Source organism: Drosophila eugracilis, unplaced genomic scaffold (assembly GCF_018153835.1).
Source record: "Drosophila eugracilis isolate 14026-0451.02 unplaced genomic scaffold, ASM1815383v1 contig_353, whole genome shotgun sequence".
NCBI classification, from domain to species: Eukaryota; Metazoa; Arthropoda; class Insecta; order Diptera; family Drosophilidae; genus Drosophila; species Drosophila eugracilis.
In genome coordinates this window covers 742904-765940 of record NW_024573209.1, presented here as the reverse complement: position 1 = coordinate 765940, position 23037 = coordinate 742904, and the positions used below count along the sequence as shown (strand labels likewise).

General features: G+C 39.6%; 1 protein-coding gene and 1 non-coding gene across 2 annotated transcripts in view; one reads left to right on the top strand and one right to left on the bottom strand.

The window, feature by feature from the left end:
• Positions 1-639: 639 nt before the first annotated feature.
• The window catches only part of LOC108110641 (AT-rich interactive domain-containing protein 1B), a 75448-nt gene continuing 53050 nt past the window's right edge, over positions 640-23037 (bottom strand). Inside the window, 15 exon segments of the mRNA XM_017219740.2 lie at positions 640-5330; positions 5397-5723; positions 6500-6832; positions 7203-7491; positions 7558-7767; positions 7770-7876; positions 7939-8124; positions 8213-9074; positions 9076-9558; positions 9615-9788; positions 9859-11333; positions 11393-12215; positions 16536-16697; positions 16930-17358; positions 17360-17573. Coding sequence (XP_017075229.2) covers positions 5299-5330; positions 5397-5723; positions 6500-6832; positions 7203-7491; positions 7558-7767; positions 7770-7876; positions 7939-8124; positions 8213-9074; positions 9076-9558; positions 9615-9788; positions 9859-11333; positions 11393-12215; positions 16536-16697; positions 16930-17358; positions 17360-17573 — 6106 coding nt within the window. The 3' untranslated portion in view covers positions 640-5298.
• On the top strand, positions 15079-15152 carry Trnat-agu. The gene has a single exon. It is a non-coding gene; the product is annotated as a tRNA-Thr (tRNA).

The following is a 23037-nucleotide window of genomic DNA, read 5'->3' as shown; positions in this document are numbered from 1 at the left end:
AAATTTAAGCACTGATATATGAAAAAGTCTTAGCTTTTTTAATATCAATGATTACATCACTTGGATCAACTCAATTTTTACACTTAAAGGTAAAGATCTTTATATCAACAACCTGTTTGACAACACTGGTCAATTCACAACAAAACGATCGAACAGTGTTGTAAGACTTTTGGGGTAGTTGCCACCACTTTGATAAATAAAATTAGGTGAGTTTAGTCATTTAAAGTGATTATAATCCTGAAAGATATATATATAGTCGGTTGGTGTGCATTGGTAAACCACTAACTATCCATTCATTGCTGAAAAGGTTTTGCAGTCCTGTGTCACCCATTCCACACATGCGTCAATGGCAACTTTTTGTCTTCAGTTTTCGCAGTATTCAACAATGATTCCTTTTTCATCAGTTTGCAGCATTTATGTCGCCTTAAATTTAAAGACTGCTTCGGTGAGTATCTCACAAATCATGAGAAGAGCGGCAGCCCACTGGTCGTTTAGTTCTGATGTAGCTGGACGAGAACACTCTTAACCAGATGAAGACATTGAATGCCAATCTTGGATTGATTGTGGAAATGGCCTACAAAATGTCAAACCTAAAACCCAAAGAACTTTCCGAGAAAACACAAAATAAGAGCTCTAAACTTACGCTTATTTCGTTAATATTTTATTTAGTCTTTTTCATTTTCTCATTTTCAATGTTTTTGTTCAGTTGTTAAACATTAAGTGAACGTGTCTGTTGTTCTTGTTGCTGTTTGCTGCAGTTTTCTTGCTTTTTGTTGTTGTATAATTAATTAATAAATTTAATTACCTTTATGTATATATATATATCGATTTATAAGTACAAACATAGCGTACAGAATCTTGTCTCCACTAATTTCAAATTTAATTGTTTAAACATTTTTCTATTGTGTTGCATGTGTGGTGTGTGTGTGAACATTCTCAAATATGCTTTTGTAAGTACTTAGTTAAATTAAAGTATATTGTGTATTCTTTTAAATGAAAATTCCCCTTAATTCCCTTATTTCCTTTTTCAGTTTCAATTTTGGTGAATCCTTAGACAAAAGTTACATTTACACATATACAGCTTTAATTTTAAAAATTATCATAAATTTTTAGTGTTAAATTTAGCATTTGTTTTCTTGGTTTCCCATTCGAGTGTGAAAAATGACAGTGTCGATGTGAGTGGGTGAGGGGCGTATATATATAGTTACAGTTACATAAAAATACAATACATAGCAAAAGGTACATATATAGAGACTTAAAATACGCTTGTTTTTGTTTTTTTTATTTGTTTTACTGAATTATTTAATACCATGTTTAGAGACAAAGACAACATATGAGGACAATCAATCGATACGTGTAAACAGTGACAGTGACAGTGAACGAACAGTGACAGGTGACAACAACATAACACTCAGATTTGTAACATTCATTATGTTTTTGTGAGGATATATAGTGGGTTTGATAGGTCCTTGTAAAACGATTTTAAACGAATAAATCAATTTTTTGTGTGTAGGGCGATGAACAGTCGCCTTAACCCAAAACTAGCAATAAACGAGTATTTAATCTAATCAAAATGATCATGATAATTTTTAAACAATTTGCCGTTTCCGTTTCAGTACAGTCTTCCCTCCAAATCACGATACAATATCATAGCCAAAAAGTATGGATAATATAATAATATTCATTGATGTATAAACAATATATAAATATGTGACAATTTGAACTGAAGTTGCCTGCTCTTAAAGATCTGATCCCCTTCCATAAATTCAGCATAAATCCAAACTTCTAATTAAATATCGGTTTCGGTTCCTACGCGCGTTCCCCGAACGCATCTAACTACTCTAACCTCGACCAACTATTTCAAAACTCCGACTGCTACTTTTGAAAAATCTCTCTTTTTAAGCCAATTTTGTAGGCCTATTCGTCGTACGCTTTTCGGTCTTTCAACTTTTTATCATTTTTTGTTTAACACAGCCAATCAACGATGCTTTTTTCCATCAAACCGATATTTTCACTCCACTATTTTTTTTTTTTATGATTTTTGTTTTCTGAATAGACTGAAGGGAAAATAATTGAAATATTGAGTAGTTGTGTTTCGTAATTCTGCGTGAGTTTTGTTTAGTTTTTTATATTGCTCTCGTTTCTGGTATTTTTTCGTGGATCTACTTTGCGTTCGTACAAATTTCTACTCGCTTTTATACAAAATTGTGCTATTTTTTTTTTTTTTTTGCTATTTTGTTTAAATCTATTTTTTTGAGGCTGTTGTTTTAGAATTCGTTATAACTTTTAAATGCTAGGTTTATATATATATATATTCCGTTATTCTTATGGTTTTTTGGGCACTACTCATTGCGGTTCAGGGCATCTTTTTTGTATTTAGTAAATAGTATTTATTTTTGTAATATCAAGTTTAACAAATCTTTGTAGGCTTTATGCACGGGTACAGGGCGTTGCATTATTTGTTTTGTTTTTATTTTCATCTCTCCATTATCTCTCGGCTAATATCTTAAATCGTCAGTGTTGTGATTTGGTACAAATTTTATGGTACTAGGTTGCATACAAATTAAATAAATTCACTTGTTTAATCGTGACTGTACAGTACGAACAAATACGCTTCCGGTATACAGAAAGAAAAATTTACTTTTGCATCAGATGTGTCCAGCGAAACCAATTTGTCCTCCGATGATCGAAATACGAAAAAAGCTAAGCTGGTATATTGAAAGTGTTTCAAATTTACTGATAAATTCTAAGATGCGTTTTTGGTATATACAAAAATGGAAAGGTGCCTGATAATCTAAGAACTTACCAAATCATATATGCACCTAAGTAGGTATTTTACTTATAAAAATGAACTCCTTGCATTCTCGTAAATATTATTTTGCATTATTAGTTAGTTAGCTTTAAGTGTATTAGGTTAATTACCTTAAATACTCCATGAAGTTTATGCCATTTGTAAATATTTGTTTATTTGAAATATATATATATATATATGTTCGAAATAATCCCGTATATTTCGTTATGCTTATAAATTAATTAATTTCATTAAATGCTTAAATTCATTAATGCACTTTATATGTACTTTTTGTGTTGCTGTGTGTGAAATTTGCTATATCCTTACACCGTATAAATATATATATATACTTATGAAATGGTATATATATGAATAACTGGCATTAAAACTATTTATATAGGTGTATAATATAATGCTAAATGCAGTATACTTGTGTATATTCATTTTTTATACTTATACTTTCCTGGTTTGAGGTCTTGTCAGTATAAAAAATTATGGGGAGAGCTGGGGGCCGAAAACTGGCCGACATTGTTTCCATTATTTCATTTTTCGCTTTACTTTCTTGTTTTTAGCTTTATAATTTTTAATTTAATTGCATTAAATGTAGCCTCTTAAAGAAAAAAACTCATCCTATGCTAATATTTAAGTGTGACAATTGTAATTTAGCTAGCAGCATCTAAAAATGATTTCCCTTAATAGATTTTGAAGTGTATTTTTATCTGAATCATTCGAAAACTATTTACAGTTATCTTAATGTAATATTTAATGGTTATTTGGTTATGTTCTTTCCTTTTCCTTTTTTTTTTTATAAATTTGTATTTTTATCATACGTTTTTTGAACTTAACGAGAGGTATTTCTATTTTCCCAAGTGTTAATATCGCCGTTTTCCTCAATTTTATATTCCATATATATTCGTGTTGTTTTTGTCGTTGTTTTTCTTTTGGATGCCTTGTTTCAGTATAATAATTTGTTAAAGAAAATCATAAGTAAATAAAACATTAAATCTTTAATATATTGTATATAAATTTTTATTTAGGGCTTTGCAGTTTAAACAGTATTTTTAATAAAATTATAAACTAAATTTTTATCAATAATATTTGTATAGCATTTGTATCGTTTCTTCTTTAAAATAATATTTATAACGATTGAACCCAACTTAATAGACTTAAAGATTTAAACAAAATCAAAAATCAATAAAAAATTACATAATAGAAAACGTGAAACGTTCTTGCTTAGCTTTAGCCAGCAAAATATGTTCATTGAAAGTGTTTGTTTCTCTTTGTTTGTTTTTCTTTTCGAATCATACATGCCAATTTGTTATATAATTATCGTGTAATAGTTAATATAAAAAATGGATAAAATTACATATTAGTTTAAACAAAACCTGTAAAATAGCCTTCACATGAAATTGCAACGCCAACTTTGCTTTGCGCGCTTTGCTTTCTCGCTTTGATATAAAAGTATTTAAAAATAATTACAATAAGTTTAAACGAGCATTAACTAAATTACAAATTAAAATTTAAGGCGGCTCAACTTAGAAGAGTTACATTTTTTTTTTGTGAAAATATTTACAGTTCATAGGGGGGGATAGTTTTACTAATCGTAGAATAGAAGTGAAATCTATTTGGGGGGTCCGGTTGGAAAATTAATAATTCAAAAACATGAAGATGCCAGAAAATGTTTAGAAACATAAAAGCAAAGCCTTTGGAGGTCCACGTGCCTTTGCAGCAACAAATTAGCAACATTTAGTATATAAAATTTAACAAATTATCACACTGAAAAAAAATTCAACACTACTTTTAAATATACAGCAAGTTTGTGTCTGTTGTGTGTTACATGTTACATGTTACATGTTACATTTACTCTTCCCTTCAAATTGTATACATTATTATGTAATATTATCATCGCTTGTCGTTATGTCTAGAGCTTGCCAACGCCTCTTCAAATGTCATACATTATTTTATGTTATTTGTTATTTCTGTTTTTTTTTTAAATATACATATATCAATTTAACAACACCTCGAAACGGTCAGCCCTTAACTTAATTATTTATGTTTTTTTGCTTTGTTTCTGTTTTCCTTCTTTTGTATATATAGCTCTTATTAACTAGGCTTTATCTTTAAACGTAATAAATATGCATTTCTCGTATCATTTTTTATAACTTTCTCATGAAGTTATTTTGCGGTTTTTTGAAAATATTTAACTATAGCTTGTGTCTGGTAATTAGGTTTTCGCGTTTTTTCATTTCTTAGACGAGGTTCCCTTTCTTTTTTGCTTTACAAATTAATATTTGCTAGTATTATAAAATAAATATATTTAGGTATATATTTTTTAAATAGTGCTGCTAATATTTTTAATTAGATTTACATGCTCCATCCTTTCATCCTATGATTTCCTATGGTTTTTGTTATTTTTTCTTTTTCGTATTTTAGAGCCATAAATGCGTGCGCAAGAGAAGATTTGGTTGTATGTGGTGATCCTTGGGTCTCAGTTAAGCACCTTAGGGTCACCTCGTGGCGCTGCTGGTGAAGAAGTCCGCTGTGGAAATAAGTTTCAATATAAGTTAGTTAAGACGCTAAGACTAAGAAAAACTGTTAAACTTACGCGTCTCGAAACTAAAGCCCATCGTTGGGTCTGGCGGCGTGTTGAGCATGGAATTGCTGACATTACCGCTGCCCGTGGGCGTGACGTTGCCCATAGTGTTTGCACTGTTGGCCCCGCCTACAATCCCACCGCCACCGATCACGGCACCCTGCTGCAATGGACTCTGCGGCGTCTGTCCTCGCTGCACTATGCCTCCTCCACCGACGCCTGCTCCACCAGTGGCCGCTGCCGCCGCCTGCTGCGCCCGCACACTGACCACCGCTCGCAGCTCCTGCTTAACGAACTCGGAATTGGCATTGCCACCGGCTACTCCGCCGCCACCGCCAGCTGAAAGAATCAAAGCGGGATTAGATGAGATTGAAGATTTGAGATAGGAGATTGTTTTAGGTTTAGTCACATTGGTTTTGGCTCAATTCTAGACATAAAAAACATAAAATAAATACAAAAAACATACACAACAAAATACAACATGGAACACAAAGGTTGAGGCACACTGAAAATCGGGATCGGGTTTGGCTAGGTGGGGAAATCGTCAATAAACCATAATTCCTAGAGCAATGACCAATTTTTCATTTTGCAGATCGAAAGTATCTATCTATTCATATTCTATATATATATATATTTTTTTTACATTAAATTTAAAGGATAATATTGGGGTATTTTTTTGTTCTTAAGGCTAGACAATGTTTAAGGGTTAAGGTACACCGAATGTTGGTTTTTTGTGGGGGTGCAGCGTATCCTGTATGCCAGATATATATATTATGTACAGCTCAACCAGGTTGTTCTTATTTGGAATATGTTAATTACAATGATCGTACAGTTATACAAAGATATAAATACGCTTATGTGTTGGTTAGGGGTGTTCATACGTGTGGTTTCCAGCTTGGATGTTGATTTTTGTTTTTTTTTTTTTCATATGTATTTACAGAATGCTCCCAAAATGTGGATTTGCTTTACGATGCGTGGCAATGGATAATACAGCCAGATATATATATTTATATATAATACACAGATTTCAAGGCGGGGTGATTTATACAGCGATCGCGTGAGAAATTTAAATGAGAGAGAGAGAGAGAGAGAGAGAGAAGAGCACACAGGCTTACCGGTCTGCGCGCGACCATAGAAATCATTCGCCTGCTGCGATTGCCCGTAGCCGCCAAGGGTGGCACCGTAATTGCCGCCCCCGCCGCCAAGGCCAATGATGCCGTTGCCACCGCCACTGCCCATACCGCCCACGCCCATCATAGCCGGATGTGGATGCGGATGTGGCGACATGCTCAGCCCATTCATCAGCTGTTGCTGTTGCTGATGTTGCTGCTGGTGCTGTTGCTGCTGTTGCTGCTGCTGCTGATTGTTGCCGCCACCAGCTGAGCTATCAGTGTTGTTGTTGTTGTTGTTGTTGCTGCTGCCCGGTGAGGAGCCAAAGCGTGGCGAGCCTGTTTTGGTTAAGCGGTTTTGGTTGGTTTTGTTTTGTTTCGGCTTTGATTAAAACTAGTTCAGATTATCAAGTGTGTTTGTATGTGTTATGTTTGTGAGTGTGTGTGTGTGTGTGTGTGTGTAAAGCTGTCTAGGTATGTATTTGAATGTTTAGTATATGGATTAAGGGGTGCTTAAATCACAAGAGATATGCCAACTACATTCCACTTTCAGTAGGAACTTTATATCTTCTCGCTATGCTAATCGTAATTCCCCCTTACTTTCTCTTAAAACAATTTTTTTAAAATTCATAAAAAATTAACTAAATGCCTCAGATCTGAGTTCAAAAATTCATCCAGCTCTTACAATGCCCCTGAGCACTCTCCTTACCTGGCAGATGTTGTGTGGCCTGTGGCACGCTACCCTGCCGCTGCAGTCGCTGCAACTGTTGCTGCTGGAAAACGTTGACATTGCTGCCGTAGGGCGACTGTGGACCACCGAAACCCACACCGGAACCATCGGGTGTTGTGGCCCCGCCACCGCCCTGTCCCTGGAACGAGTTCTGTCGCTGCAGTGCCGCTTGTGCCGCCGGATTACCACCGGGTCCAACGGCTCCCGGTGAGTTCAGGCCGCGTCTCTGGTTCTGTTGGTATTGACGCGCATTATACGGACTCACGCCCTGCAGCGCGGCCATAGAAAGGTGTTAATAGGTCTGCTTTGGCTAACTGAAATCTCAGACACTCACCTGCAGCTGTGCTATGAGCATAGGGTTGTGTTGTTGAAGCGTTCTCCCAGCATTGCCACTTGGCAGTGGACCACCAGGTCCGCCGCCACCTCCGCCACCAGAGCCCCACTGCTGTGGACTATTCTGCATGCCCGGCGACTGCATTCCCGAATTTGAACCAAACGGTGTATTAGAACGTCCACCGTCACCAACCTGTTGCTGCTGCTGTTGCTGTAGGCCAACTGTTGCTGCTGGGCATTGTTCTGTTGCTGCTGGTTAAGTTGCTGCTGCTGCTGCGGGGAGAGACGTTGGCCGGGTTGCGGGAACTGAGGGGCGTAGCCTGGAAGAAGCAAATATGTACTGTCAGTAATTGATATCATAAAAATATTAAGTTCATCTCACCTTGATTGGGCTGCGGACTGTAGGGTGTGCTGCGACCAGGACTCAGCTGCTGCTGCATCAGAGTCTGAGCAAAGTTTGGACTGAGCTGAGCGTCTGAGGGCAGGTTGGTGCGGGATAGGGACACGTTTGGAGCCACCGTCGTGTTGAGCAACGAGCCGATGTTGTTTAAGCCCGCATTCATGCCAGCTGAAATTTTGGATAAAGAATATTATTGAGATAAAGAATGAAATGAAATTCCTAAATAAAAACAAAGGCAACATTCCCTACTACTCACTGGCATTCTCAGGAACCAACAGCTGTTGTTTCTGCTGTTGCTGCAACAAACGCTCCTTCTGCTGGGCAGCCGCTAGCTGTTGCTGCTGTCGCATGTTGCGCAGTTGCTGCTGGGCAGGCAAGACTACGCCACCGGGAGTGGCCACCGCATTCATAGGTCCACGTCCGCGTGCTGGATACATTGGAGGTGGTCGCTGGAATCCCTGGTTAGCCTGACTGCGCAAGGCTTCCATGCGCTGCATGATGTGTTGCTGGTTTGGCTGTTGATGTTGCTGCTGTTGCATGTTAAGCATACCCGGATAAGCGGGCGGCTGTTGCAGATGCTGTTGTCTCTGTTGCTGCTGCTGCTGGGCAAGCTGCAACGCTAGCAGCTGTTGCTGCTGCTGTTGTTGCTGGTGCTGTTGCTGTTGGCTCATCATAAGCTGTTGGTTCAAATCGTTTCCAAACGTTGCCGATTCGACGTCTAGCATCAGCGACTTTTGAATATCGCTGATTGCCGAGGCCTCTGATGGAGCATTGGTCACGATGGGAGTATCATCTGAGTAATACTCCATTACGCTGTCCAGCAGCTTGGACAGCTCTGTATCGCCATCGCCCAGAATGGCCCCTGCTGCCGCAGCTGCAGCCGCCGCAGCCGAAGTGGAGGCCGCTGTGGTAATTGAGGTAGTTGCTGTGGTCGCCAGTTGCTGTTGCTGGTGCTGGAAGGCCAGCTGCGGCGGCTGAAGTTGCTGTTGCTGCTGCTGCTGCTGCTGGCTGAGGTAGACATCGTTTGGCTGCTGTTGTAGCTGCTGGGGAGGAATGCCGGAGGCCTGTTGCTGTTGCTGCTGCTGTTGTTGCTGCTGTTGTTGCTGCTGTTGCTGTTGCTTTCCGGTTGCGATTTGCCGCCGCTTTGGGACCGGTGGTGCCAGCGCTTATGAGGTTACCCGGAGCTGCCAGCGAACTGCTTACTGTGGAGCTGGTAATGTCTGGCAGCGTCTTTACTTGCAGTGGCTGCTCGGGATTGGGTGCTTTGGGTATCTTTGGCGGATTCTGCAGTAGCTTGGCCAACATCTTGTTCTGCGTGTACAGTTTGCTGGGTTTATCCTCCGACCTCTTGGCGGAGGGATCGTCGTCTGGCTCGTTCAAAGACCGCTTGCGACTCTGCGAAGGATCGCTCTGGATCTTGAGCATGGCCTTCAGATCCTCGTTACTCATATTACCGCTAGCATTGCTACGATGCATCCCGTGGCTACCTCCATCTGGATTCTTTAGCTGCCGCATTAGCTCGCTCTGGCGCGAGTTGTTCATAGAACCAGGACCACCACCAGATCCATTTCCATCATCATCCTCGGACTTTTCGTTGAGTAGCTGTAAACAAGTTAAACTTAGTCAGGGTTTCCCTTTCAGTAATGACAATCACTAACCTTGAGCAGCATTGGGTTCTGTGAATTGCCTGCCTTGTGTAGCATGCTGGTGTTGCCAACACCACGTCCCATCGATCCCATTGGTCCAAACATTCCCATGCCGCCGGGCTGGGCGCCCATCTTGAAGCCACCGCCGGACAGCTTTTCTTCATCGCTGCCCTCCGGCTTAAAGTACTGCAAAATGACAATTTTTTTTATTAAAATATTAAGTTATTAAAGATATTTATAAACCCGTATAACCCACCTTCTCATCATCCCCCAGTCCTCCCAGACCGCCGGCCATGCTCTGCGATTTGGTCAGCAGATGCCGCAATCGCTCCGAGGATTCCTGTTGTTGTTGTTGTTGTTGCTGTTGCTGCTGTTGCGGTGGTGTTTGCTGCTGCTGCTGCTGTTGCTGGGAAAGCAACATCCCACCAACTCCATTTGGCAAACCGCCTCCCAGTAGGGGATTGTTTCCACTGCTGGTGCTGCTGCTGTTGTTGCCTTGCTGCTGCTGGTTTTGCTGCTGCTGCTGGACATCCTTCTCGGGCTTTATATCGCCCGTTTCAAAGGAGTGAAAGTTGAAACCATAGTTGCCACCGCCGGCACTGGCATTTGACTGCGGTGATGGTAGGCTGGCGGCAGAGTGTGAGGAGAGCTGATAGGGAGTAGCCGGAGATGCGCAAACAGCCGGACTAAAGCCATGTCCAGACGGAGGACGCGGCGTGCTGACGGGCGTGGCCACTGAGGCTCGCGAATTGGGACGCGAATCTGTCCAGGCTCCCACGCCGCCGCTGGGATCCAATTCGAATGCGGAATGTTGTACAATGTCGAATTCGAAGGAATCGGTTCCATAGAAGCCGTGCTCCGTGGCCGCTGGCGAGGCGGTAAATGCATTGACCAAGGCATTCGCCGACGAGCTGGCCGAGGAACTGGCGCCGGATCGTTGCTGCTGCTGCTGTTGCTGCTGCAGTCCGCTGCCGTTGATAATGGCGCTGCTCATCAGTGGTCCGCCTACACTTGTGGTCTGTGTACTATTACCACCACCACCCTGCTGACCGCCACCCACTAGTCCGCCCAGCAGATGAGTGGGCAGCATGCCAGAGGCCGCTGGCGAAGATGACGATCCCGAACCTGAACCGGTTCCTCCGTGCAGACCGTCCATAGAAAGGCTGCTGAGCAGGGAGCTGGCAAGTGAAGGGCTCGGCGCCATGGCGCACAATTGGCCCAAGCCCAATCCTCCACTGCCCGCTCCGGTGTTGTTGCTATTCATGTCGTTTTCTGAGTTGAGCAGCGTCTGCACGGACATGATGAAGTCACCCTCGCCGGGCGTCTGGTTGAGGAACAGTCTCGAGTTAGCCTTCACATGAACGTATACATCTGGCGCTCCCAATCTTAGGCGAAATGGACGCGATATCACGCTGGTGCCTGCTCCTGCACCCGGTGAATTGGCGCTGGCCGAGTCCTGGATATCGCGCAGATGCGATTTGAGCGTGGAGAGGTCGTGCGGATGACAGAGATCCTGCCACAGGCGTCCCACCCACGTCTGCAGGTGCTGTTTAAACGGTTCCCGCAGGGCCGTGGGGTCGAGGGTGAGTATTTTGCCGTGGATGTCGAGCTTGAAGGTCATCTGCTCGATCGGCTGCTGCTGCACATGCTGCTGAATGTTGATCTCCAGAGGAGACTCGTCCTCCGGCCGTGTGATCAGGCACAGAACTGAGCTGCTAGCATCGGCATCATCTGTTAATTATATTGTTTAGGATTTGGGAATCCAACGGTTAAATTTCTTCATTACTTACCCTTAACTGGAGCCGCTATGAGTACCACCTCCTCGTACTTGTCCTGATGACCGGCCTGCCTCAGTGGCTTCTCCTCGCAGTTCGATGATGTCTGGGTGGCAGTGCGTGTGTCCTTGACTAGCATACGCACCTTGGCGGAGATGCTGCGCTTTGACTTACCACCGGAATTCCCACCAGCTCCTCCTCCACCGCCCGGTCCACCTGAACTGGAATTGGAGCCAGCCGACTGCTGGGAAGCATTGCCATTATTCAGCTCCTCGAGATCGCCCCAAACACCCGCCGAGGGGCCAGCAGAACTGCCACCTGGGCCAGAATTACTGGCGGAGTTGTTACTTCCGCCATTGGGATTGCTGTACATGTTGTTGATGATCGGCTCTAGCTTGGCGTGGTCCCCCGAATAGAGGTACATGTAGAGGGGCTGGTGGTACAGCTCCTGTTTCTCATAGCCGATCAGATCGCGGATGTTCTGCGTGCAGGACTCAATGATGCCGTTGGCGTTCACCTGCAACAGGACCCAACCGACTCCGCTGATATAATGTTCGAGTGCCTCGAAATAAGCTGATATCTCTGGCACTTGGCCAAGGAGCAATGATGGTTCTGGGAGCGGGGGTTCTGTTGATGAGACCTCGCCCTGTTGCACCGGATGAATCGAGCAATTGTCCGTGGCACAGCGGCTGCAGCGTGTTGAGGTTGCTTGCGGTTTGCTGGTGTTGTTGTTATTGTTACTATTCGTGTTGTTGTTGGTCGTTGTCGTGGAGTTGTTGTTGTTCGTCGACGTTGAGGATATATCACGGTTTTGGCCCTTGTCACAAATCTCACGGTACTGCAAGAAAGAGTAGGGAAAGAGAGTTGATTGATTTGAAAGATTTCAAATTGGGATTTTTCTATGGTTTTAAGATGTCTATAAAGATTTTCAATAAAGATTTTCCATGATCAGAACTTTTAGCTTGCGAACATTACTAAAATTTGATTATATTTGGCAAATTTTTTACAAAAATGTAAACAAAAAGTTAACAAAAATCTTTAAAACCGTGAAAGAAAGGAAGTTGGAGTTTAGAATAATGAACTGCATTAGATCCTCTCCGCTAGATAACACTCCTAGGACCAAATATTCATGAAATTATTCGCAGTGATCAACACCATAGAGCTAATCAGGAACTACTACTGTAGACTCTAAACAGTTTCTATAGCAACCCATAGAATTTTCCTTATCTTGTGCACATGAAATATTTCGCTCGCTGCCCCGTAAATATTCATCTTAAATTCAACTTTGTGACAAGCCTTATAAAGACACATCAGATTGCATCTGTGAGATACATATTCGGAAAGTACAGAAAAACTTCATTCATATCGCGGCCACTTTATCGGCGACACTTAAACTGCGGGTATTATTTATTTTGGCGATGATGCGGAAGCATCCCGTGCAAAAACTCATGCATATTATGACACACAGTCATAAAAATATAATAATAATAATAATTATAGCACGAAGATCGGCACACTTTGTGGGGAGTAGTGAATGAGGCTGAAAGAGAGGCGCAACCACTGGACGACACATTGGGAATATTATTATGTATGTGGGGTATAATATCATTGTATTGACACAATGGAAGTGCAATAAACCGCATTTTATCATTGGAATGTGTGTATGTGTGTGTGTGTGTGTGGAAGTTCTATGTTTGTGTTATATTTTTACGCGCGCGTTTGAAAAAAAAGAGTCATTGACATTTGCGAAAAAAGAACGCGAAAAGCCCTCGTCATATTCAAATATTATTGTTATTGTTAGGATTTCGGTTTCCTTAGGATTTCCACAAGACACACAACCACAGCCACCCACATCTCCATTCACTCTCTCTTAGAACTTTTTCTCTCTCTTACACACATGGGAATTCAAGGTCAGTCAACTTCAACTTCGCGTGGACAAATGTCAATGGCATTTCACTTTTGTTTTGGTTTGCCGTAGCTCCTCTTGTTTATTCCTTTTGTATGCTTTTCTTTTTTGTCAAATATATATTTTTGGGGGTTATCAGAGCAGAGTCTAGGCTTTGACTGCGTTGTGACTCAATTTGGCCCAAAAAAACGCGTAAATATTACTCACGAAAATCACAGAAATACAGAACCGAGAACGTTCGCACAGTCACAAAGTTTCCGAAATAATAAGCACACATTTTTTGAATGCAATTGTGTTAAAAAATCGCACAACAACAATGAATGGCAGCACACGAAGCTTCTTTACTCTCTTTGCCAAAAAATAAGCTTTACTCTCTCTTCTTCTCTCCTATCTCTTTCCAGTTTTGTTTACCGGCTTGTGCGACTGTATGCGTTATCAAATTGTGCACCTGTTTTTGAGTGTGTGTGTGTGTGTGTGTGGGACTGTGAGGGCGGCGAAGGAGGAGAGAGAAAGCAGCAACAACAATTAAGAACAATATAGAATAAAACGCAATCGCAATCGCAACTATGTGAAATTGCAAAGAGCTGCTACGTCATCGGTCCAAAAGCATTTCAAAGCAGTTCGTTGATCTCCCAAAAAAAAACACACACACTGAATGAGAGAGCCAAGAAGAGAGAGCTTTCGGCTGTTTGGAATTGGATGGAAAGGAAGCTTGACCAGGAAAAGTTGCTCCAGAGCACGAATTTGGTTCGGGGTGAAGGCACTCCGAAAAATATCAGTCAAATGATTAAGTAAACAAAACAACAACGGTAGCCGTTGCAAAAAAAAATAAAAACAACAAAGCATTCAGCGCGTGCAGTCGCGAAAATGTCCAAAACGTGTCTGGCCTTATCTCTTTCTCTTTATATACTCCTCCCTTTCGCACAACCCTACAAATATCGTGTATCTTTTATTTTTGGCGCGCTGTGACCCATAGACTCTTCCGAAATGATCAAATCAGGTAAAATCCGAGGGCAAGACACAAAACCAGCAGCTGTGCAGCAGCGAAAAAGGGGGTTTGTCAACACCCGTATCTTCATAAGGCACTGGAATCGTGATCGAGGGATAAAAAACTCAAATTCATATTGATCGAGGCAAGAGGTAGATTTTGAGATACTTTCGGGTTTCTATGTTTCAAGGTGTGCAAATGAGAATATTATAACTTAATCTAGTTACCGGAAACAAAGACAATCTCCCTAATAGATTTCTGTTTTTATTTATTTTAAGTTAGATATTAGGAAAAGGTTTAGCATACTCAAAAGAGTAAAAAATCTTTAATTTGATTTTAAGTGTTAAAGAATTATTAGATTTTTGAGTTTGCACTTCTCTAATAGGTTATAATAAACTCATTCGTCAAAGCTAACCATCAAATGCAGTCCTCATTTGTTTAAGAAACTCCTTAAAAGATGTAAAACCAAACAAACTAAAGCTTTTTAAAGAATCAGACAAAATATACACCCTCTCAATTTACATAGTCTAACAAGTATAAAGATTCTAAAGGAATTCCGTAGTAGAAATAGTTCGAAATTTTCATATATCTTCTAGTTAGCAAAGTTTCTTAAGCTAAGAACTTTCTCCCAACACATTTCTCAACAATTTTTTCGGCAATATATTTCTGGCTATTTCCAATCGACAGACCTATAAATAAACCAGCGAACACCTCGTCCGAACACAATCAACCAATCAGCGGTGATAACGCAAAGGTGATGTGAGGTGAGTGGAGGAAGTAGAACAAATGGAAACGGCGATGACAACTGGCGCCGTGGCTTAGTTGGTTAAAGCGCCTGTCTAGTAAACAGGAGATCGTGAGTTCGAATCTCGCCGGGGCCTTCCTACTGAACAAAAATTAGGATGTATAATTTTTTTCAATATTTTCTTTTTTTTTCCTAATGTCAACCAGCTAATCGAATTGTGTTTTGCCAAATGAATAGTAACAATATTTCATGGGGTCCAGCATAGCGGCAATTGGATTACCGCTCCAAATGAGCTGCGTTCGATCCCATTTCTCATTAGGGAAAAGCCAACATGACACGAACGCATTTAATTCAATTTATTTATTATGTACGGAACTCGTGTGTTTTAGCTTGTTGTACGTACGCCTTTAATTGCATTTCATTGCCCGATGAGTTGTTTTTGTTTTTTTGTTTTCAACCCGCCTGGATTACAAAATAAAATTATGTATTTTAGCTGTTGGTTGTGCGTCGCATTTCATTTATAAACCCATTTGTTGGTTTCTGTCTTTTTCCCTGTCTTTTTTCTGCGTTTTTTTGTCGGTTTTTTTTGGATGTTCGGCAAAGCGTGGCGCTTGGCTCGAAAATGATTTGCATAATAAAGTGCTTAGGCTACCTGAAACCAATAAAAGAAATACGGCAACAGCAGGAACAACAACAATGATAATAATAACGCCGCCTAAAACAACATAAAGCCGCTGGCCGAGGGTCGACGCTATTGAAACATAAATAAATTTATGTAAATTAAATAAAAATATTAATTAAATTGTGCTGCGGCGGGGGCCAAATTACGTCAGCCGAACTCTTCTTTGCCGTTTCTACACCTCGCTTATTCCCTTTTTCGCGAAATTCTTTTAAGCTCTTTTTCGGCTGAGCTTTTAATTGCTTTTTAATTGGAACGCGTTTTTGGTTACAGAGAGAGAAATGTTAAGTGAGATTGATGTAAAGGGAAAATGGATATGAAAAAATATTAGTTAAATTAGAAAGGCTTTTAAATTATTTGTTTACAAATAAAAGTCTCATTTCTTACATCAATTTCTACGACTTATTTATGATTTTAAAGTTTATATCAAACTAACTTGGAAATGAATATAAATTCATCAGATTTCATGAATATCTCAACATTTCTCTCTGTGCACATAAAAAATATCAAAAAGAAGGAGACGAAGCTGAATTTGCGGGGAAACTGCATGGAAATTACATTGGGGAATTTCGCTCGGTTGTGTTTTTGTGTTGTAATTGATCATTTGGTATTCCGGGCAGGCCAATGGAATCGACTGGCCAAGTCAAGTCCAACAAAGTCAGTCATTCCCAGGGTGTTATAACAACTTGTATTGCTTTTTTCTTAGCGTTTCGGGCTTATTAGTTTCGTTTGATGAGTTTATGCATTGGGGTCTTGTCGGTAATTAACTGGCATGCGTGGGGATTGGCTATCTACTACGTATATATATATATATATAAACTCATGATATAGATTCCTTACCGTTCGAACCACTTGGTTTAGTATAGCCGCCTTGTCCGGTTTCGTTGAGGTCATATCTCCACGCTTGTTCAGCGTCAATATCTCCGACAGCTGCTCGATATAGCCGTTCTCCGCCTCGCGACGCCGCTTCTCATTGTTGCATTTGTTGATTTGTGATTGAGGCTGCAAGAATCGCAATATTCATATTTTAAAATTTAAAATCTGAAAAATATGAGCTCTCAATTTGGCTTTGATTGGGGTTAATATTGCATATTTTATTTTAATATATTTCTAAAAAATGGTTAAAAGGTAAAGCAAAAGATTCAATTTATGTTCATTTTCAGGTTGGGTATTTTTAAGAAAATCAAAAAATTGTAAATCCACTACTTAAAAACTTCCCCCGTTGGAAACTTACCAGATTGACCTTTGAATCCGTCTTGCGTCGTATCTTCCGGCCGGACGTCGCTGAGTTGGCAGAGTTGGCTGAGATCGGCGATGCCACCGCATTCATAATGGCAGCCGATCGCTGCAAGGCAGCTGCAAGATTTGCCGTTTGTGCGGCAGCGGTGGCCGCCGCCTTATTTTGTATAGAACGTTGTGAGATGATTTGCTGATGCAGTTGCTGATTTTGCTGGTACACCAATTGTTGTTGTTGTTGCTGCTGTTGCTGTTGGTGCTGATGTTGCTGTTGCTGCTGCTGCTGCTGTTGGAGTGTAAGTGCCGCTGCTGTTGAGGCGCCTGCCACGCCCCCAGCACCAGCCCCGCCTCCACTGGCTGCCGTTGCGCGCTGCAATGGATGCGTTCCGGGCGCCAGTCCGTGATGCAAGCCGCTCAACAAGTTGCTTGCCAATACCGCCGGCGGCCGACGATAAAGTAACGGCTGCTGTAGCAGCGGCCGGCGATGAGCGCGGCAGGTTGCAGACCGATATGTTGCCGCTGTTGTACTTGTTGTTGTTGTGGTTGCTGCTGCTGTTGTTGCTGCTGCTGCTGCTGCTAGTTGAGGTCGCTGGATTTGATGTACCTGAGGCCCAATGATCTGGTAAGTCACTTGGGCTAAGCCTGCAAAGATAGAGAAAGGTTGTTGAATTAGCAAGAAGTTTTTATTTTTTTTAAGGGTTTTTGAGATTATTAAATATGCCATATTTCAAATAAGATCATTATAAAAACAGTTATATTAAAATATTAAATATTTTAGGCAATTTTCCCCAAAATCACTTTTGATTTGTTCATAGAAAATCTTGACTTTCAGTCAACACACTCTCCACTTTTTAAGGAATGAAAATACAATCAGAACTGAGCTGACTTACCCTCGTATGAATTCTAAATAATTATTAAAACACCTTAAAATTTATGAATCATTTCCTATTTCCGTTTCCGTTTAATTGGTTAAATAAAAAAAGATAAATCTTCGTGGTTTCATGGTAAAATGGGTAATAGTTATGTTGCAACCGAATGATTAACTTAGCTCTATATATATCAAATATAAATCTAACAAAAATCGTGAAAGTATATAAGATATGGTAGCTCTATTGTGTGAACAAACCATTGGTCTCCATAACCTTGGCTTTAGGCTTGGTTATTTTGCGGTTCGGCCTCGCCATTCTTATCAGAATGTAAAATTTCGTTTGTCTCTGTGTCTTTATATTTGACTCGTATTATTTTGGTTAATGTGCTGCCTCAATTACGCTTTATTGCCTAATTAATTTGCATTTAAGGAGCCCAAGAAACACCGACAACCATTAGCTGTTTGTGTGGTTTAGGCTTTGAAGTTTTGGGACTCAACGCTTGTGGTTGGTGAGCTGAATGGGTGATTTATATATCAGTGATTATATCACTTGTATTAAATTGCGCATTAGGATATGTATTATCTTTAGTTATTTTCCAGAATTTTTATATCAAAAAGATACATTTTTAAGCTCTGAACAATCTCAACTATTTCCAGGAGCCGCAAGCCAAGCTCTTACCTCGGAAAATTATACATTTTTCCTACGGAATGTGACATCTTCATTTTGAAACCGTGAAAGCCACTTCAAAGGATTCTGGGATATAAACAGAGCTTGTTTTCCGCCTAAACTTAATCATTTGTTATCCGGGATGATTTTGGCAAGTATTTGGGAGGTGGCGGTGACCTCCGACTTCTGCCTTTTGGGTTGCCACCGCAACGTGAGCCAAATTAATGTTGTCAGCTTTAGAATCCAGAAGCCGGTTTAGAGAACCCGGACTTGAAGTGGTCATCATGGCCATTACTCTTGGCCTCCCTCTTCTCTTGCCAACTTTTTTTTTGACTTCTTTCATGTCAGTTTTCATTTGGCTAGGTGATTAATTGTTTATTTAACTTGGTTAAAGTGCGGAATAAATTACATTTTTGGCATATGTCTCTGGGTGACACCGCTTGACGGACTGTCTTTTTCCAGGAAACGAAAAATGAATTGAAGGAACTATGTTTAACCCTCTTGTTGTTGCTGTTGTTAACCCTTTAGTCAGTTTTTTAAACCGCATTCACCTCTGAGAGTGACTGCAAACCAGTTGAGCGTGAAACCTTCAGTACAAATTGAGGACCACCCGGTGCAGTAACTGCTTCTTATTCTTCCACTTTTTTAATTACATTATATGCATAATGAAGAGAGCAGCCCCAGAGATTGGGGCATGAACTGGGAACTGCAACAAAATAATTACAGACAACTCTGGACATGATGGGGAGATGTAATCAGCGCAGAGAAGGAAAAATAAGGAAAAACAAGAATTTTGAGGTAGTTCTTTGTTCCTACCAATGCTCAAAATACACTGGTAGATAATTTTAAAAACTTGTTTTTAAAAAAATATTACATATTAAGTGTTAGTTAGGTATTTTTTATACAAAACTTACAGATTGAGTTACCAAAATGAGGTAAATTTGTCTTTTAAGAAGTATTTTAGTACCAAAGATTTAGAATAACATTTGAAAAATGATCCTAAAAGTATCCTTAGTTTAATATTTTATAGTTTCTTAAAATACATTTTAAATAATTGTTAAGAAAACAGACCAAAAATCCAGTCCAAAGTTGTATACCATTTTCTAATTTTTAAGCAAAATTTGTTTTATTTTTTGAATTTTAGTAATTCCTTTTTGACTGTCAAAAAATGTATTTATTTTTAAGTCTTTATATATTTAAGATTAAGGAAACTATCTTTTAGTAAAGTATGTTCCTAAAAGTGAGAGAACTCCGATGACCGCACCGTTGCTTGCCAAAATGAGTGACATTCTCCTAGCCAGATCTTTTTTATCCCCTCCTCTTACCCCCCTTGACAAGCTGCTTCTGTTTTTTATGCTAGCTTTTTTGACAGGGCGACACTTAAATGTGGCAGCCGGCTTTGATCATAATCATGCACATCGGGCACATTCCCATCCAATGCTCTATCGCTTACCACTCGACTGCCACACAGGGCGTATGATTGACGCGCTTAATTAAGGCAGCCAGAAAAGAGCGAAACGGAGGCGAATAGCGTAAATTAATGAAATTACAATTAATGCAGTAAGTCAGTTGACTTATTTGCGCTCTTTCTTCTTCTTATTTCCTTATTTTTTTTGTACTTTTTTGTTGGGCTTATCAATTTGCACTTTGCCACTTGGGCTTTCAATCTGCCCCTCTGCTTGGCTATTTTTTCGCATTTTTATCGTCATGAAGTGAGGGAAACACATCGTACATCGTATTTATAGACAAACAGCTAAATATATGCAAAGAGCAGAGAGAGAGAGAGAGGCGAAACTTTCGCCTTATTCCGAAAGAAAACAAACAACATTTTCTCAATGCGACAATGGCAGGCATTTGTTTGATCATCGGGAAATTGGTTTTTGGGCTAAACGGTTGAGATAACAAAGATCTTAATGGGGAAAATAAAAGAAAAGTGAAGTGAAGGCAATTTTATTGGAGGACAAATAAATTTTGGGATGTTCTAGAAAAAGGTTGAAATAAGAGAGAAAATCTAGAAAAATTTGCTACCAGAAAACAAAGAAAAGAAAGTTCTGAAATTTATTCATCACTGTTTACTTTTTCAGTTTGCTTAAATAATATAAAATCAAATTTGAAATTGATTCAATAAATTACGTAATGATGGTTGCCCTATCATCGCTGTCAATAAAATTCAACTAAATTCCCATACAACAACCTGTCAGCAACCATGATTCCCCGAATGTTCTGGCAATGATTTCTCCTTTCCCCTACTTTTCGAACTCTTTGATGTGGAATTTGCATACCAATAGAGACTTAAACCCACTGGCAAGGTCGTTCCATTTCACATGAATCACAACACTCAATGGTTGGCCAGCAAAAAAACCAAACAAAAGCCAAAAAGACGCAAACGGAATTAAAATATAGAGAAAACAAATTACTCATTATTTTTAATGCTGATCATTATGTCAATCTGAGTTTTAGGCAACTTGGCTTCAGCTTGGCTTTTTCGAGCTTTTATTTACACCTATGCGGGAGCTTATACAAATTGAGTCACGACTCACGTGATGATGATTATTATGGAGTGTATATATGTATATATGCTATGCCATTCAACGTCGCATCACTCATACGCATCGTGTGCCAAGCAGCTCTTAGAGGCTAGCAAAGAAAGTGCAAAGCAAACTTTTCTCGAGGGGGGCAAAGCTCAAAAATGTTTTTGAATTTGTTTTGTTTTTGTGGGTTTTCGGAAGGTCTACGTGATATGCAGCTTGTCGGTTTAAACTTGGAATTTGGAATGCAAAGTGAATTATGCTAAAAATGTAAACGGAATAAAAAGGGAAAAGCCATTTCACTTTATAAACATTTACCTAGTATATATCACCTTCTTCCCATTTCACTAACTTCTTTAATCATAGATAAGCGCTTTCCTTTTGTTAAGTTTCTAATTAATTTCGTGCTATGTTGAAATTTGCAACAAAAGCTTTTTATCAGCGAGAATTGATTGATTAAATTTATAAACTTTCTTCTTTTCACAAATATTATTAATATTTAATTTGAAATTTTGTTCTTTATTTACCTGCATAATTAGTTTATCAGCTTATCTTCTCTTCCTGTTTTATTTCACTTACTTTGCAAACCAAAAACCCAATTAAATTTATTTTGACTGACTCACATTTTGATTCACTTCCGCCTTGCAACAATATCCTTGACACAAATCGCAAAGTTGATATCACCCTCAACAAATATATATTTTGTAAATACATTTTTTGTCTGTTTATTTGTGGAGTTTCTGTGGAATTTGAATGGCAACTTGCTCAGAAATGCTGATTCATTCTGACTAACCCAAATATGCGGGTTAGGTTTTAGGGTAAGGTCAACTTTGGGAATTCCCAAGGGTGTTAAAAGCGATGGATTGGTATTTGGAATTTTCACAAGAAATTTAAATAAATTTGAAGGAAAATCTGTAAATATTTATACTAAAATTTGTTTTCAAGATGAGCAAAGAAAATAATGAAAATTAAAGCTACCTTTGCATTAAATAACAAAAATGATTTTCATTTTAGGTAGTCATAAACTTTTATTCCAAAATATTTAATAAGATCTGTAGTCCTCTTACACTTGACTTAACACTTTAAGCCCAAAGTTAACCCATGTTTAAACCTCAAGTAGAATCCAAATTTTCCTGAGCGCCTTTGTTGCTGGCTTGTCTCAGCTGTCTCTGAGCTGCCATTTGCCATAAGCCAGAGACAGAGGCCTGTGTGCACTTGTTTAAGCCAAGTTAACTAAGTCTAGTCTTGTCTAGCTGACATCTCCCGCCCCTTACTGTCCACCACCTCTATAAAAAAAAAAACACCTCATTTGCTCAGCTGGTTTTGTTGTGAATTTGTGTGTGGGTAAGCCTGCATTTTTAGCAAACTAATTGTGTGAATAAAACATATGTTCGGTACGGTTTGGGGCCTCTCCTCTACTCTCCTCGCTGCTCCTCTCCGAAAGAGACACAATGCTGCTCGGAGAGACCCTCTGTTTTCTGCTTTGTGGGTCGCTCTCGGCTACAGTCATTGCTACAAATAATAAAGTGGGTCATGGATGAAAGAAAAAGCGTTTTATAAAGTGGGTCATGAATTTTGTTTCACTCACGTTCAAGTGTATTTCGATTGCTGCTCGCTATATCTGTTGTTATTGTTATTGTTGCTGTTGTTGCTATAGCCGCCTGCTTGCCGATTTTTTATATATATTTTTCTCTCTCGCTATATTTATATATATATATTCATTGCAAAAAAGCATAGTCAAGTTGATATTTGATAAATTGTATATGATTCAGGTTTTCTGTCTGTCTATTTTGATAATATTTTTGATCTTGAAAATAAAACTGCAGGACATAAATTAAACACCCAATTAGGATATGAAAATGCTTAAAAAATATATAAATAATATAGTTTATATTTTTTATTTAAAATTCCTTTGCTGTAGAGTAATCATTTTTCAACTCCATGAATCAGTTTCAATCGGGAGACAATTAATTGGCATTGATTTATCTGACACATACTTAAATTATTTTTATTCATTTTTTATTATGTCTTTCGCGTTTTGTG